Here is a 16,938-nt window from a genome sequence, read left to right on the forward strand (position 1 = left end):
ACAAGTGTCAAAGCTCAGTGTCATTGCAATTCACATAACCAGTGTTTATCGATAGAGAGAAAAAGAGACAAAGGTCAAAAATCTCTGACCAGTGTATTCAAAGAAAAATGTCCATCAGTATAACATGAAGTACCAATTCATGCAATCCATTAAAAAGAAGCAGTATGGTATCAAACCACTTCGGTATGGCAGAATGTTAAGTGTTTAACATCATTCTTTAAGGCCAGGAAACATGCTGCGTCTTTAACCACCTGGGAAACATGACGTTGGGCGCTGGGTGCTACTCTTGTGCCCACACTGTGCCCTTTGCCTTTCAAGAATGTGGAGGCTGAAGTTGCTAAGTGACCATAACCAGCACCGCATCATAGCCTACGAAAGCCCTGATCACAGAGGAAGTGCTTTGCTGCGCCTGCGCCAGGCAGCCACCCCAGCACGCCCTTATGCTAACCATCCCATGTAATTAATGTTTTTCTTTCTTCACAGTAATAAGTAGCTAGTTACTAAAATGGACAGACAAAGGGTACGTGCTGTAGCTCTGGTTGAGGGTGAGAGGCTGTCATCAAATAGTTTGTTGGGCACAGAGAAACGGAGATCTGTGTGGATACATGATGGTGGATCACAGGGAGTACCACCAGTTGGTCCTCAATGATGGCCATTTTCAGGCATATGTTAGGATGACTCTGGGGCAGTTTGACAACCTGCTGTCTATCGTTGAGCCGTACAGCTCTGAGTATCAAACAACCACTACCACCAGTTTCTCCTCCATTGTTAACCAACTGTAAACTTGATGTTGTGACCACCACAGAAGGCCCGCCGCCTCTCAAATCACCCGATTGGACAACGGGAAAAAAGATGACGAAAAAAGTTGAAGCTCTGAGTTGAACTTTTTTCAACTCAGGCAAAAACACCAGGCGCCCAGAGTGCAGAATCTCAAGGCTTGTCTTAATGCAAGAAACGCAAACAAAAAAAGCTTCATTCTCAGTAAAAACAATTACAAAAAGGTGCCTCCAGCTGTTAAAACGCTTTCTGTGTGAAAGGGGGCCTAACCATAAATCCCGAATTAGGAGCTGATCTTCTTCGAGGTGCTGTTTTTTAAGTTCATATTAGGCCCAAAACGTGTATGTGGGACAGATGTAAAGCTCTGAGGACCTTGCACTAAAAGAATCAACTTTATCATAGACTGATAATTACAGAAGAAAGGCAAGATATCTATCACCTCTGACTGGCTTTTCCCGTCACATAAGATGATGTGCGCATTGCTATATTCCCAAAGTTAACTTTGTTTATCTTAGGTCCCAGCCGTTGTGCCCTGAAAAACAGGCGCTCTTGCTTTTAAGTGTGCCTTCCACACATCTACAAACAAATCTAATTCTATTAATGTGTAAGTTGGGGTGTCATATCTTAAAAAGTATCTCTAGTTTTCCATTACTCAGAGATATCTCCCACACAACCTACCATATTCCACCTATTTTACTGTATCTTAAAAAGTAATTATTCCCTGTATGTCTCTACGTGCATGATATAAGCAAGCTTTTTCATACTCCTCACTTGAATTGACCCCACCTATTAAAATGAGTTAGTAGTCTGATTATGACTAAAGCTGACTGTGGAAGAAACCATACTTCCGTTGGGAGGGAACTTTTGATGAGCAAGGTAAGTTTTAGGTCCAGCCCTTGTGATGCCCTTGCTTAGTGATCTGTACTCTGCTCACAGGCTCATGTGGCATTAATTATTCATGCATTCCAGGGTATTGTACTGCCATTGACATTTTGTGAGTTTTTGTGGGACATGGCTTGATTAGTCCTGAAGTTTGGACTCACCTTTTGACTCCCTCGCGCGCCATGGATTAGTCACTCTTCTTCTCTAGTCTCCTTGTGACTTTCTCTTTATCTCCTTTTTTGTCTCACAGGATGCTGAGTTCTACTCTGTGGACCTCGAGCGGGACAGTAAAGGTTTTGGCTTCAGCCTGAGGGGAGGACGGGAGTACAACATGGACCTGTATGTGCTGAGACTAGCGGAGGATGGAGCTGCTGTCAGAAATGGCAAGATGAGGGTACGAAACCAGAAGCCGAAAGCTAAAAGCTGAATTTGGCAGGATAAATTTCCTCCTTGCAAACTATTGGTGAAACAAACAATCATAACTGAGCTGCGACAATAACATGGCCTCTCTGTTTTAGGTGGGAGATGAGATCCTGGAGATTAATGGTGAGAGCACAAAGAACATGAAGCATTCACGTGCCATTGAACTGATCAAGAACGGTGGTCGGAGGGCGCGGCTTGTCCTCAAACGGGGAGATGGATCTGTACCTGAATATGGTAGGTACACATGTTGCAATATCTTCTCGTTTCCCTGTGAACGACACTGCTAATGCCAGAATTGAAATCTTATTACTGTTCCAGCTGTTCACACCGCAGACCGGAATAAAGCCTCTTACCTGCTAAGTGCACCACGAGGACAGATACTCCTCTTTTCAATGATTTTTGTGGATGTTAATACTGTAAATGATAAACATTTAACAGATAGACACTTTCTGACCCATGAATTTAAAGCGACCTGTCGTACTTTCGGTGTAAGATTGAACTGTCACATATTATTGATCAATGGAGGGATGGTTGCCACAAAAAGCTTGTTCAGTGATTTATACTCTATAGGATCTGTAGCACGGATGTTTTACAGCTGAAGTAGTATTCCCTCCCAAGAGCTGTATGCTCTGCTGATGGATTATTCCTTTCATAGTTGAAGTCATATTGTTGTATTTTTCAGCATTATTTTCTGGGGTTTAATTTTCTGGCTCTTTTCCCCTCTCAGTTGGATTTGTGATACTGTATAAAGTGTGATATTGTTTTGTCTTACACAACAAAGCCCTTCTTCTCTCTATTAAGATGCACTGTAAAACAGCCTCTTGTTTGTTTTATTTGTTTTCTCCTCTCTATTCCGTCTTCTTTCTCTCTGATTGTCTCTTGTCGCTGGGCTCTTCCTCCTCTCTCCAGCGATGATGGCTCCTCATCTCGCTGTTGGTACAATGAGGAATGACAAGATGGGAGAGCCCTGTTTCTACCTAATGGGCCAAAATCAGACCACGGTTTGTAGCCAAAAGTCTGTCCCAATCCACGCTCCCCGCCATCTTTTTCCTTTCAATTTTTATCCACCCTTCCTTTCAGCTCATCCCTACCCGAATCCCACTTTGTGTGTGTTTGCGCGCGGGTTTGTTGACATAGTGTGCATGCTTTATGTCTTGTCATGCCTGAATTAAACTTAACTTCTGTGGATCCGTACTAGGGCTGCACGATTAATTGTTAGAAGATTGCGATCTCGACTCAGGCATCTAACTTCTGAGAGGCAAGGATTCTGCTATTTTTTCTTTGAAGAGTTGCATATTTAGAATGAGATCTCATAATTTGTCCCTGTTGCGGTACACACAAATGCACTTCAAGGCTGACGGACTCTTCCTGAACCTAACAGTTCGCTAACACACAACCAATCAAATTAGCCACAAATAAGAATAGGAATTTATGTAGGAATTGGGCAAATTTGCAGGAAAGCCCAATCAGTCTTCTTTCAGCATTGGCAGTATAAAAACAAAATCGGGGAGTGCAGCAAAATGCCGACTGCCTACTCTTGTTTATACAGAATGCGCCTTTTTCGGGGCATTGGGGGGCGTGAGCAAGTAACAAAACGTGTAGCTCAGCGTGTGACGTAAACAGTGACTTGCTCCGAGGGAAGTCGTGGCTGGTCAGTCCTTCAGCCATTCTTCACCGTCCCTGTCATCTGACGGTTAATGGCCTCTTGGTTTGCGAGGACAAGGAGGGCACGCAATTCCTTGTCTCCCCAGTTGCTCATCTTTACAGTGTCTGTCAGGTTTGCGTTTCCCTCTTGCTACTAGCTGCTAATTCCTGCTATCAGCTGTTTCCTGTTTATCCACCGCCAGTGGCTCGCACGTGCGGCATCATCAACAGCTCCTCCCACAAGTCTTCAACAGCCCCTCCCATGGTGGAAGGCCGCCTCGGTCCGTTTAAACTAAAAGGGTTCCGCCAATATGACTACCCTACGAGGCGGAAAATTGGGCACCTCGGATCGACTCGCCAATCCGCCTCTGTGTGTATAAACGCTCGCAGTTCGCCGGCAAAACGGCCCAACATTCGCCGAAAATCTGGCAGTGTAAAAGGGGCTTAAGACATCAACCTAGCTAGCTGGTGTAATTCACAGTAAACCTTTCACTGTAAGCACTGGAGAAATGATGTAGATCTCACGGTGTAAAGCAAATTAGTTGACCAGAAAGTGCACTAGCCCCATAGGATGCTGTATATCGCCAGTAAGAGCGAATCATCTACTAGTCATTCTATTATAATACTGATCAAACGATCTTCATCACACTAATTGAGTGCCAGAGTCCAAGAATAACAGGTACAAAAACACAGTTGCTTAAGTGCTGTTATAAATGTTAATTTTCTATGCACTGATTCCAAAGCATGCAGGTGTTTTCGTGATAGCCCCACAAAAACTGAAGTCAGAATTTTTCAGTGCCACTCGTAATTACATATAAGACTGATTTTACAAAAACCAAAAAAACGTGCCTTGATTCAAAACTTTCTGTATTATACACACCGTGCCTCACATGCATTGCCTCGTACTGGATTTAGCTACACAGCAAAGTCTTAGTTAAGTCTTAGTCTTAGTTAGCTAGCAGACCGTGGATCCTCTGCTGTCATTGTTTTCAGTTTATTGGCCCTGAGCAGTGGAAAATAAATCAATAAGACAACAACAGTAGTTAGTAAAATATTAATCGTGTTATGTTTTGAACATACCTGATGCATCTCACCAGCTCTTACGGCTGAATCAGGGCTTGAGCATCAAATGCAATTGTTTTCTGTTAAGAGGTTTGCTGCTCTTGACCATGTTGGTATTAATATAGGCCTATGTGCTTGCTTGGTGTCTTTGTGGGACACTTTAACGGTTTAGAAATGTGGTAGTACAAATGGCAATCGTTTGTTTTAGTTACTGATTAAAACACTTTTCCTTAGAATTGTGAAGTTTTGACAAAAAATAAACCGTGATTCTCATTTTATCAAGAATCGTGCAGCCCTAATCTATACACGTACAAACCCTCCCCCTCCGCCAGTCCCACGCCAGATATTTTTACTGGGACTAATTTAATGCCACCTCACATGCTGCTGCCATAGCAACCTGTCTCTTATTTGGCAGACCTGCAGCTAAACACACTCTTGTTTTTTTGCTGTTGGTTTGTTCTTCCCAATGATGCACACTGAGTTGTTCACCATTTTGTTTTGAATGATCTCCTAGGTGCCTGCTGTGTCATTGATAACCCCTGCCCTACACTTGCCAATGTGTTGCACCTGCTGTTGTTGCTGACATCACCTTGTGTCTCAGCCCGCAGCCCTATAGAGAAAACATATTGAAGTGATTTATCACTTCAATGCATTTTATGTGTATAGATGTAAATCAGAATGTTACATCAATTTAAATTAGCCAATTGTTTCTAGGGGTGTAAACGGCTTATGAAATAGCACATGTTTGCATGATTTCCATAAATCTCTGCATTGACTTCCTGTCATGTCAATGCAAGAGCTCACATGAACCAACAAGGAAAGTCATGTTTGCTGAACACAATAAACATCACGTTCTTGATGTAAACCTATTATTAAACCTTGGTCTTCTTATAAGGTATTTCTAGTCAACAAGCTTCTCTTTCCTTTTTCCTCTCCTGCAGACGGCAGCAGTGACGGGCACACTCCCACACCCGGGGCACAAAACACTCCGGAAGTGAGAACGCTGCCACCTAACAGCCGATATCACACCTCATTGGAGTCCAGTTATCCACCAGACCTTCACAAACCATCACGCCAGGAGGAGGCTGCGCGTGGCCGAGACAGGGACAGGGCTGGGTCAGATCAGATAGACTACCAAGGCCGGCAATTTAACCCCCACCATCATCACACCTGGAATAACAATCACAGTCAAAGTACCCCCAGACAGCAGTCTCCAGATAACAGTATCAGCAGTAGCAGTGGCAACAAGAAGAGCCGAGGCCGCAAAGTCAAGAAGTCCGAGTCGGAGAGCGGCATCTCTAAACTCCTAAAGACTCTGAGGAAAGACAGCTCGGGGAAGAAGGCCGCAGCTGCCGAGAAACTGAGGGGGCGAGAGCTCTCAGGCAGCAGTTCTACTTTGGACGGGAGGTTTCGTCAGCAGCGCCGCGGCTCCCTTGACCGCTCACCAACCCGAAAACGTGCTTCGTCTCCTGATCGTCGGCGGGCCAAGTCGATGGACCGCAGGGCAGAGCGGGCCCATCGGGACCGCACACCTGAGAGGGAGTATGATGATGGCGGGTTCCTCGCAGTCACCCCTGAACGCAAGTTCTACGAGCGGAGGCTCCTCAAGGACTCACAGATGGCTGGGCGAGTCAGGGAGGCCACAACTCCCGAGCGCACCAACAACAACGGAGATTCCTTGTCTCTTTCCAGGGGCCGTACATATAACAGAGCCACAAAGAACGGCAACCTCCTGAGAGACTCTTCCTCAGAGAGGAGGGAGGAGAGATATCTGATTAACGGGACACCGGAGCGACGATACCGAGTGGAGCGGGACTCTTCCCCTGACAGCAACTACAGCCGGGATGAGCTGAACTATGCAGCAGCACCCAGACTGAAGGATTACTACGGCATGATGAAGAACAACACTGCACACAACAATGCTGCCTACAACAACACAGGCCATAACAATAACACAGTTGGCCACAGCCCAAACCAGCTCCCTGAGCCCAAGAGAAGGCTGTACAAAGAAAGCCCCAAAGACCTCAGCATCTAGAGCAGAGATCCCCCTCGCCACTCTCCTCTATCTGTAAAAACTATGTACCATACACTGGAATTGGACTTCTGAGGATACTAACTCTTGTGCTTTATTTGGTCGAATGGTTTATTGATTGATTTGATTGACTTAACTACTTGTGATCCCATCCAGAGATTCATAAAACAGCAGGAGTACAATCCTATCAGTTCATACTGGTTGTTTTGTCATTGTTATAGTTATTTTGAACATAACAGAGGTTGTTGTACTATAGTAAAGGTATTGTATGTGCCTGCATATGAAATCAGTGATATTGCTTTTTGTAGGCATTGCTGAATCTAAATATTTGTTCCCTCAGAGGTATGAAACTTGCTTCCAGTTGTGGTATCTTCTAACTACTAAGCTTGTTTTCAACTTGTTTTTAGATGTTTTTTCCATTCCTGAATTGCTTTACTGAACAAACTATAGCACAAGACACTGATGGTTCACAAGAGCTGTGAAAGTCACAGACTGAAGGCAAAAATCTAAATTTAAGATCTGATGGTAAACGTAGAGTAATAATTAAATAAATAATATATGACTTTTTTGTATTTGCTCACTATTTATTTTTTAATTTGGCACATATCTTGAGCAAGCTTCATTAAATCCTGGAGGACCAAGATAGAAGTACACACTGTACCTGGGAAAGCATGCTGTACCCTTACTTGTGTTGCATCCTTGAAATGTGTGGCAGCTCACCCTCCTTTGCCTAAACACACCCACACACTACCGATATTAAGAAAGAGATCAGATAACTGATGAGAAAATTGGCAACGGTGTAATTAGTTTCTCCCTCAGAGAAGGATTATAAAAATAACTTGAATGCTCACTTTGTTCCTCAGTGTGTTACTGATGTAGCACAGAAACCTGATTCACTTTTAACTAAAGGCAAAACAGCTCTGGTTGATTTTCTGTTGCGGGAAAATGAGAGATATCTAAATTTGATGCTCATTAAATTTTCAATTTAGTACTTTAGATGAGTCTGCATAATGCCACAATACCAGCTTAAAGCTGCCATAAAATATGATTTTTCAAATATGCCAAAAAAAAAAAATTAAAACAAATGTGTAAATTATCCCTGTGCAAGATGCATGTGTAAAATTTAAGTGTAGTTTAACCACTTTATCGGATAGGTCTGAGCGAGAATTATCGATAAGGAACATGCACTGTAATACCACAGTAATAATTAGCCCTGTCCTCATGTTGATGATAACCACATTTGCGCACCGACCACCTCCTGGGTCCTGACACAAGAGCTGATGTGTTTTCTTGTGTTGGTAATATACGGAGAGTCCCGGTACAGGAGACGACCAATCTGCCATGCTGAGCCATGCTGTCACGCCACTGGAGTCTGACTGCTGCTTTATAATGTGTTTTGTGTGTATTCTCTGTTTTATGTTTCATTGAAGAACTAAAATATATTGGATAAACCACAACAAATGCATTGTTTGATCACTGTTGTCGCCATGGTACTGTATTAACAAAAAAGGACAAAAAAAAAGAAGGAAAAAAAAACACATTTAAGAAGTTAACCTGTTGGCCATCACCTGTAAAGATTTTTCCAGTGTAACTATTAGGAACCTGTCAAGGAATAAAATGTTGCCTTTTTCTTGTACAAAAGAGAAATTTATGAAAAACCTCAGCAGTGAGGAATGTGATATTGTGTTTATATCTCTGAAATGGACCTGATGATTTATGGGAAATATGTTGATTTACTCTGGATCAGGTATGTAAAGACATTTTAAAATGAAAGACTGTATTTGGTCAATCAGAAACTGTTTGATGGTTTGAATCTCTCTCGATGGTTAGCCTGCCTTTGTATTATAAAGCACTTGTATGCAGTCTGTGTTCTTCAAGCATTATTTCTTGCAATGTGCTCCGGACATAATGCTGTCTCTGTGTTGATAAAAGCAGTACATGTATATGGGCCAATCTTTTTTTATAAAACTATGCATATATAAATACTACATTGTTCATAGCTTTATTTGACCCATGAAGCTATACATAACATTAGTCTAAGTACAAGTAGATGTGGACTTATCCAGCTTCTTTCTTTGAGATGGATTACAATGTATATGTAGCTATCAAAAGAAGTCTGTGAATGCTATTTTTATTATCAAATAAAGTTTTCCATACAAATTCAAAAGGATTTTCATATTTCTGCACAGGCGTTTCTTCAGTAATGTCCCTGGAGAGGCTTTGAAGTTTGTACGCTTTTTTTGATCTCTGGTGTGTCAGTCGTGGTCACACTATGTTTTAATATGCAGCTTTGAAGACTTTGTTTTATTGAAGACCGACACTGGAGGAAAATGTACTACATTTAATAGCAACTGTACAACGACCCAAACACTTAAAAAATCTTTAAAAGTTATCATGAGAATAGCAGGGTTGTAAAAAAACAAAAACAAGTCATTAGTATGGCCTGCCAACTGCCTTGCTTTCCTCTTCTACTTAGTTACTAAGCATTTCATCTAATTGGTACAATACTTTAATGGTGTATTACACACAATGGAGTGACAAGCAATATTGTCCCACTCCGCACCAGGGCTGGGTATTGTTTAAACAATTACAATACCAGGTACAAAGCCAGGACACTTAAAATGACACTGATACCAACAGGGTACTTACAATACGCATAATGTGAAGTAAGTTGTGTGTAGTATAGCCATTCTTTTGGTTTTGTTGGCATCTCAGTATGCTAAACTCACTTTCGACGTCACCACACCACAGACTGTATGTGTTGTAGCTGGTGTTGTGGGAGCTCCACACCGAGGACAGTTGTAAGAGTCCTTCCGGCAAAGCGCTAACAAAGTGTTAACTGTTAAGCCCAGCTAAGAGCAAAGATACCAGACAAGTTGAATTAGGCAACTACTTGCAATGTGCTGTTGTGCGACATTCTAAAAACCTGCCGATTAACACCAATGCAAGTAGATGCGATGCTGTATCATCTCTATGCAACAACTCTCTGTACTTCCGTTCAGATTGCGAGCTTCTTAATTTGTAGCTTCTTAAAATATGAATGAGGATAGTGATAGTGAAATAAGATAAGGTAAGATAAGATACACCTTTATTGACCCCATAATTGAGAAATTACAGTTACAGCAGTCAAGGAGAAAGAGTCAGATTAAAGATTTCAAATTTAAACTTCAAAAACTTAAATAACTAGGCATGCAAATAAGTACAAAAATGCAAGAGACAGCGATAAATAACAATAACAATAACATTAATAATAATAATAATAATAAAAATAATAGGAAGTGGATAATAATGAGCAGCAGTGAATGAAAATGACCAGTGGATAAAGGGAACACATCTAGTGCAAGTGACTGTATGTGCAAAAAGCAGACAGCTGTGGTGTCCATAAAGTGTCCATAGTGTCAATAAAGATACTGGCTACAGTTGCATTTAAATTGATGAAACAGCAAAAAACAGAAACAAAACGAGCACCAGATGGACTGATTCTCTGCAACGTGCTAAAACGGTTTCATGTCATCGCAAATCTTTAGTCTGAGTTGGGCTTTAACATCACAGGGCTAACGTTACCCATAAAAGGTTATCAATGTTTTTAAAGACACGAGGTAAACAGTTTTCGTGTTGGTGTGAGTTTGCTGGGACCAATTAGCTGCTCAGTGTTGGGCGTTAGCATTGCTGCTGCGTTAGCTTGTGCTAATCGAGCAGACAAGCAGGAAGGAGCTCTGGAGAAGGCACTAACATAAAGTTAGTCAGGACACAAACGCTGGTATCATTTGCCCATAGATGTTTCAATACTTGTTGGTACTGGGTTATTTTGGTCAATACTTAAAAGATATTGAGCAGCAATACCCAGCCCTACATACACTCCAATAACAGCTTGTTTTTAAATTGTTATAAAGTAACAGCCAGTGCTGCAGTAACACTGATCACACCACTGATATGCTTCATCATCTCAAATGGTACATCATAATAACACTGTAGTAAAAACTGTTCAGAGAGCTGATGTCTATTCTACTGGATTCTAATGAACTTCAAGATTATAACTTGTATTTATTTACAAAAGGCTAAATGCTATCTTGTCTGTGTGACAAAAATTCAAAAGGTTGCCATCTATCCCAACGTTCTCCAAATACCTTCATTAAATTTTTTTAGAGCATGACTGTGCGACAGCAGCAAGAGAAGATTTTCTTTTTTTAGTACTAAATTAAAGCAGTGAGTGATTGATTTTTTTTTTTTCCTTAAGCTCTCAGCTGGAGCTTGACTTCAGACTGCTTGGTGAGTAAAATCTGTATTCCATGAAAGATCCACTGGTAAGATGGTTGCTATAGCTACGCATGAAGGTCATTATGGGAGAGATCTTGAGTTGTTTGTTTTTCTCTAGTCTGGCATACTGCACGACTGAGAAGTGTCAAGGAGAAATCACGTCATCATGAAGTTTCTGTCATTCATCATACTGGTAAAACACATCGTAATATCTTTCACAGAATAAAGAAAAAAAAAAGCCCACGATTTTTGTCAAGCGGTAAAGCTTTTAACCTGTGTAGATCTCAAGTAGGTCTATGCTCATTAATAAACTATATGCAATATCTATCCTCTGTTACAACTGCAGTAGACACCACAGAGGATTACTGAATTTGTGTATTATAACACAAAACCTTTGTGCTAAATCTTGGGTTTCTATATTGTGAAAATCTGTTGATAAATGATGTGCAGCTTTCCGATATTAATTTAATTATTAAATTACATAATTTGGGCGGGGCAACACAATAGTTTGAGTTGAAGGTGTGAGAAAGAATAGTATCAGTAACATTGTTAACACTGTGCTACATTACAGAGAAATACAAAACTGCACTAATGAACCTTCATTAATATAGGCCTTTATTTTATCTATAAGTGCACGTCACACACTGAGCGAGCCGCATGTTAATGACGCTGTCGGCAAAGCAGTAATGATTGTGCCAAGTGGCTAATGGGCATGTAGCTACTTACACAGTATAGTCATACTATACTATGACTTTTTTATAAAGATTTTTGTGACATACTATACTATGACTTTTTTATGAAGATTTTTATGTCAATCTGTACTGACTTTTTTATGAAGATTTCTGTCATACTATACTGTCTTTTTTATAAAGATTTTTATTATTTTTATGACTGACATTTTTATTAAGATTTTTATGACATACTATACTATGACTTTTTTATGAAGATTTTCATGTCATACTATACTATGACGTTCTTTATAAAGATTTTTATGACATACTATAGTATGACTTTTTTTTAAAAAAGATTTTTATTACATATTATACTATGACGTTTTTATGAAGATTTTTATGTCATACTATACTGTGACTTTTTTATGAAGATTTTTTATTACATACTATAGTATGACGTTTTTATTAAGATTTTTATGTCATACTATACTATGACTTTTTTATGAAGATTTTTATTACATATTATACTATGACGTTTTTATTAAGATTTTTATGTCATACTATAACTTTTTTATAAGGATTTTTATGACATACTATACTATGACTATTTCTATAAAGATTTTTGTCTTACTATATGTCATACCAACAATGACTATTTTTATAAAGATTTTTATGTTGTACTTTACTATGCCTTTTTATGAAGATTGCTATGGCATACTATATTGTGATGTTTTTATGAAGATTTTTATGTCATCCCATTACTGACATACTTTTTTCCTACCTACCCATTACATTATTATTCATTATTACCATTATTATAATTTGTTATTGACATTCTTTATTTATATATATATATATATATATATATATATATATACAGTACAGGCCAAAAGTTTGGACACACCTTCTCATTCAATGCATTTTCTTTATTTTCATGACTATTTACATTGTAGATTCTCACTGAAGGCATCAAAACTATGAATGAACACATGTGGAGTTATGTACTTAACAAAAAAAGGTGAAATAACTGAAAACATGTTTTATATTCTAGTTTCTTCAAAATAGCCACCCTTTGCTCTGATTACTGCTTTGCACACTCTTGGCATTCTCTCCATGAGCTTCAAGAGGTAGTCACCTGAAATGGTTTCCACTTCACAGGTGTGCCTTATCAGGGTTAATTAGTGGAATTTCTTGCTTTATCAATGGGGTTGGGACCATCAGTTGTGTTGTGCAGAAGTCAGGTTAATACACAGCCGACAGCCCTATTGGACAACTGTTAAAATTCATATTATGGCAAGAACCAATCAGCTAACTAAAGAAAAACCAGTGGCCATCATTACTTTAAGAAATGAAGGTCAGTCAGTCCGGAAAATTGCAAAAACTTTAAATGTGTCCCAAGTGGAGTCACAAAAACCATCAAGCGCTACAACGAAACTGGCACACATGAGGACCGACCCAGGAAAGGAAGACCAAGAGTCACCTCTGCTTCTGAGGATAAGTTCATCCGAGTCACCAGCCTCAGAAATGGCAAGTTAACAGCAGCTCAGATCAAAGACCAGATGAATGCCACACAGAGTTCTAGCAGCAGACCCATCTCTAGAACAACTGTTAAGAGGAGACTGCGCCAATCAGGCCTTCATGGTCAAATAGCTGCTAGGAAACCACTGCTAAGGAGAGGCAACAAGCAGAAGAGATTTGTTTGGGCCAAGAAACACAAGGAATGGACATTAGACCAGTGGAAATCTGTGCTTTGGTCTGATGAGTCCAAATTTGAGATCTCTGGTTCCAACCGCCGTGTCTTTGTGAGACGCAGAAAAGGTGAACGGATGGATTCCACATGCCTGGTTCCCACTGTGAAGCATGGAGGAGGAGGTGTGATGGTGTGGGGGTGTTTTGCTGGTGACACTGTTGGGGATTTATTCAAAATTGAAGGCACACTGAACCAGCATGGCTACCACAGCATCCTGCAGCGACATGCCATCCCATCCGGTTTGCGTTTAGTTGGACGATCATTTATTTTTCAACAGGACAATGACCCCAAACACACCTCCAGGCTGTGTAAGGGCTATTTGACCAAGAAGGAGAGTGATGGAGTGCTGCGGCAGATGACCTGGCCTCCACAGTCACCGGACCTGAACCCAATCGAGATGGTTTGGGGTGAGCTGGACCGCAGAGTGAAGGCAAAGGGGCCAACAAGTGCTAAACACCTCTGGGAACTCCTTCAAGACTGTTGGAAAACCATTTCAGGTGACTACCTCTTGAAGCTCATGGAGAGAATGCCAAGAGTGTGCAAAGCAGTAATCAGAGCAAAGGGTGGCTATTTTGAAGAAACTAGAATATAAAACATGTTTTCAGTTATTTCACCTTTTTTTGTTAAGTACATAACTCCACATGTGTTTTTTCATAGTTTTGATGCCTTCAGTGAGAATCTACAATGTAAATAGTCATGAAAATAAAGAAAACGCATTGAATGAGAAGGTGTGTCCAAACTTTTGGCCTGTACTGTATATTGTTAATGTTATACTTTTTCCTAACTATCCACCCACCCAGTACACAGCTGTGAGGACATATTATAGTATTTGTTAATGAATGATATTTCTTTCTGTTTCAGTTATAATTGGTAACACTTCAATTTAAATCCCTTTATGTAGTATTTACAAGCAGTATGCAAATATTTAATAAGTGGTTTATAACTATAAACTGTAAGGCAGCTTTAAGTATTTGTTTATTAAAGTACAGTATTTGCAAACTATCCTGATAATGACATATTTTATATTATTACAACTGTGTTTTACTATATTGTCATTCTTTGTTTACAGACCAGCCCTCACTTGTGGGTGCCCACACGAGGTGTTATCATTGTTGATCAATATACTAATAAACACAGATCTTCTTACAACTACATTATAGTGTGTTGTAAACCATTTGTAAATGTTAATACTGCATATAGATGCTAAAAGTTCAAGTGTTACTGATTCTGTCTTTGATAATGGATTTAGTTTTGGGATGTGTGTGATATGATGGAACTTAAGTTGTGTTTCCATTTGATAACCTTTCCATCAAGGTGTCTCTTGGTAATACTGTTATCCAATAAGTCATTGTTTGTGTTAACCTTTAGTTAATGTGATTAATATTCGTCACCAGATAAAGTTGGTGTTGTGTCATGTGTATATTCATCCCTGATTAATACTGCCATAATCCCTTAGGTAGGCCAAGTTCTAAGTCCAAGGTGACCTGTGATTGAAATGAGATTACAGAGGCAGAGGCAATGTAGATGCCTCGAGAAAAGAATTCCAAACGCTATTTTATATTTTTGTATAATTTTAAGAGTCTGTACCATCAAGTTTTGTAACAGAAGAGCAGTGGTGACAACTCTAGCTCTAAAGTACAAACCAACTCAAGACATAAATGCATTCTGAATAGGTCATTCACATTTATTCATTTGATTAAATATACTAGAGTCATATGAACTTTGCCATTGAAAATATAAGTAAAACATAAACAGGATGCGTCATTTGCAAAGTGCGTTTTATTTTACGTTGCCTTGATTACATGCCTCTACATTCAAAATTAAGCCAGTATCATATAGGATCCAACTGTAAAAGATTAACATTTTTTTTCCCTTTCCTCTCAGAAAAAAAAAATCTCATAGATTGTTAAGTTGGATATTCTGTACATACAGGAACAACTCTGTAATGGGCTGACCTTTCCTGCAACTGTCTTTAGGTTGAACCAACTCAAAAATACAAAAAGGAGGTTATTTCTGTAGACATTAGCCTTCAGTCGTTTCCCGGGGGGAGCAGAAGTCTTCTTCTTGGATAGTGGATCATGGAGCCTGTGTTGACGGCCCTTTTATGCAGGAGAGACAGAGCTGGAGGAGACAGAGGAGGCCTCGGTCTTAGTAGAGGATGCTCCCTCCTCCTCCTCAAAGGGATTCTTCCCGCAGCACAAGGTGGTGATCATGCAGTGGCGGAACTGCTTGTTCATGCAGATGTAGATCATTGGGTTGTAGATGGAAGAGCTCTTGGCAAAGAAGGCAGGGATGGTCATGAAGACTGGTCCGAACTCAGAGCCTTGATGTGTGAAGATATACCAGGCCACACCAGCATAGGGTACCCAACACACCAGGAAGGCGATAACCATGATAACGACCATGCGGGTGACTTCCCTCTCAGCCCTCTGGGTGGTCTCAGACTCCTGCTGGGCAGCAGCGGCCTCCTTGACAGCACAGAGCAGACGGCCGTAGCAGAAGAAAATGACAATCAGTGGAATCATGAAGTGGCAGCAGAACATGTAGATAACAAAGGACTCATTATTGAAGCCCTCTGCACGTGTGTAGTAGTCGACTCCACATGAGCACTGCATGCCCTCAGGAATGTAACGAGACCAGCCGACAAGAGGGGGTACAGAACAAGCTAAGGCCATAAACCAGGTGAGGCTCAAACCCATGATGGCGTGATTCTCCCCAAAGCGGAAGTTGCTGATGGGCTTGCAGACGACCACCCACCTTTCAATAGCCAGAACAACCAGTGACCAGAGGGCTATCTCACCGCCGAGGGTAGCAAAGAATCCTTCCAAATTGCAGCCAAGGCGTCCTAGGACGAAGTAGCCATGCATTGAGGTGTACATCGTTGTGGTGAATCCTCCAAACACCATGAAGAGGTTAGCCACCGCAAGGTTCAGCAGGATGTAGTTTAGAGGGGTCCGCAGCTTCTTGTGTTCGATGGTGACGTACAGAGTGAGAAAGTTGATGGGGAAGCCAGCGAGGATGAGAAAAAACATGTAGGCACCCAGGGCAGCATAAGCTGCTGGGTTGACAAGGTAGTACTGAGGGTATTCATAAGGACTCCGGACAACCCCGGTGGTGTTCACCATAGGGACGTAGAAATATGGTCCCTCTGTGCCGTTCATGGTTGCGGCTTGCGGTTGCGATCAGCCCTTCTGTATTGTTTCTTCTGGCTGTTCCGGAGAGTGATGGAGAGGACCCTGCTACAAATGGACCCAAGTGGCCACGGTCTGGCTTTTAAAAGGCACACCTTGGATTATCACTTTCCAAATCCGTCAGCACAAAGTGATTTAGGCCACAGTTAATATCTAATCCAGCCACCACTGCAAACATAACTGACCACTCATCAAGATATTAAGGTTACACCTGCTCATGCCTATCATGGAGCTATCCGATAACAACAT

The 16,938-nt window shown here is 40.8% G+C and overlaps 2 protein-coding genes across 12 annotated transcripts in view; one reads left to right on the top strand and one right to left on the bottom strand.

Moving 5' to 3' along the window:
• The window catches only part of LOC125892096 (membrane-associated guanylate kinase, WW and PDZ domain-containing protein 1-like), a 138,686-nt gene extending 129,719 nt beyond the window's left edge, over positions 1-8,967 (top strand). For 9 of the 11 annotated variants that reach the window (XM_049581826.1, XM_049581830.1, XM_049581828.1 and 6 more), the window contains 3 exons: positions 1,910-2,053; positions 2,178-2,316; positions 5,730-8,967. In XM_049581826.1, coding sequence (XP_049437783.1) covers positions 1,910-2,053; positions 2,178-2,316; positions 5,730-6,823 — 1,377 coding nt within the window. In that variant the 3' untranslated portion in view covers positions 6,824-8,967. Of the gene's footprint in view, positions 1-1,909; positions 2,054-2,177; positions 2,317-2,991; positions 3,084-5,729 lie in introns of all 11 variants that reach the window. The other 2 variants (XM_049581836.1, XM_049581838.1) reach the window with 1 other exon arrangement.
• Positions 8,968-15,259: 6,292 nt separating this feature from the next.
• LOC125892103 (rhodopsin) lies at positions 15,260-16,729 on the bottom strand. The gene has a single exon (XM_049581845.1). It carries the CDS (start codon positions 16,657-16,659, stop codon positions 15,601-15,603), a length of 1,059 nt encoding a protein of 352 aa, XP_049437802.1. The 5' UTR covers positions 16,660-16,729; the 3' UTR covers positions 15,260-15,600.
• Positions 16,730-16,938: the final 209 nt, after the last annotated feature.

The sequence above is a fragment of the Epinephelus fuscoguttatus genome, linkage group LG7, assembly GCF_011397635.1.
Source record: "Epinephelus fuscoguttatus linkage group LG7, E.fuscoguttatus.final_Chr_v1".
Taxonomy (NCBI): Eukaryota; Metazoa; Chordata; class Actinopteri; order Perciformes; family Serranidae; genus Epinephelus; species Epinephelus fuscoguttatus.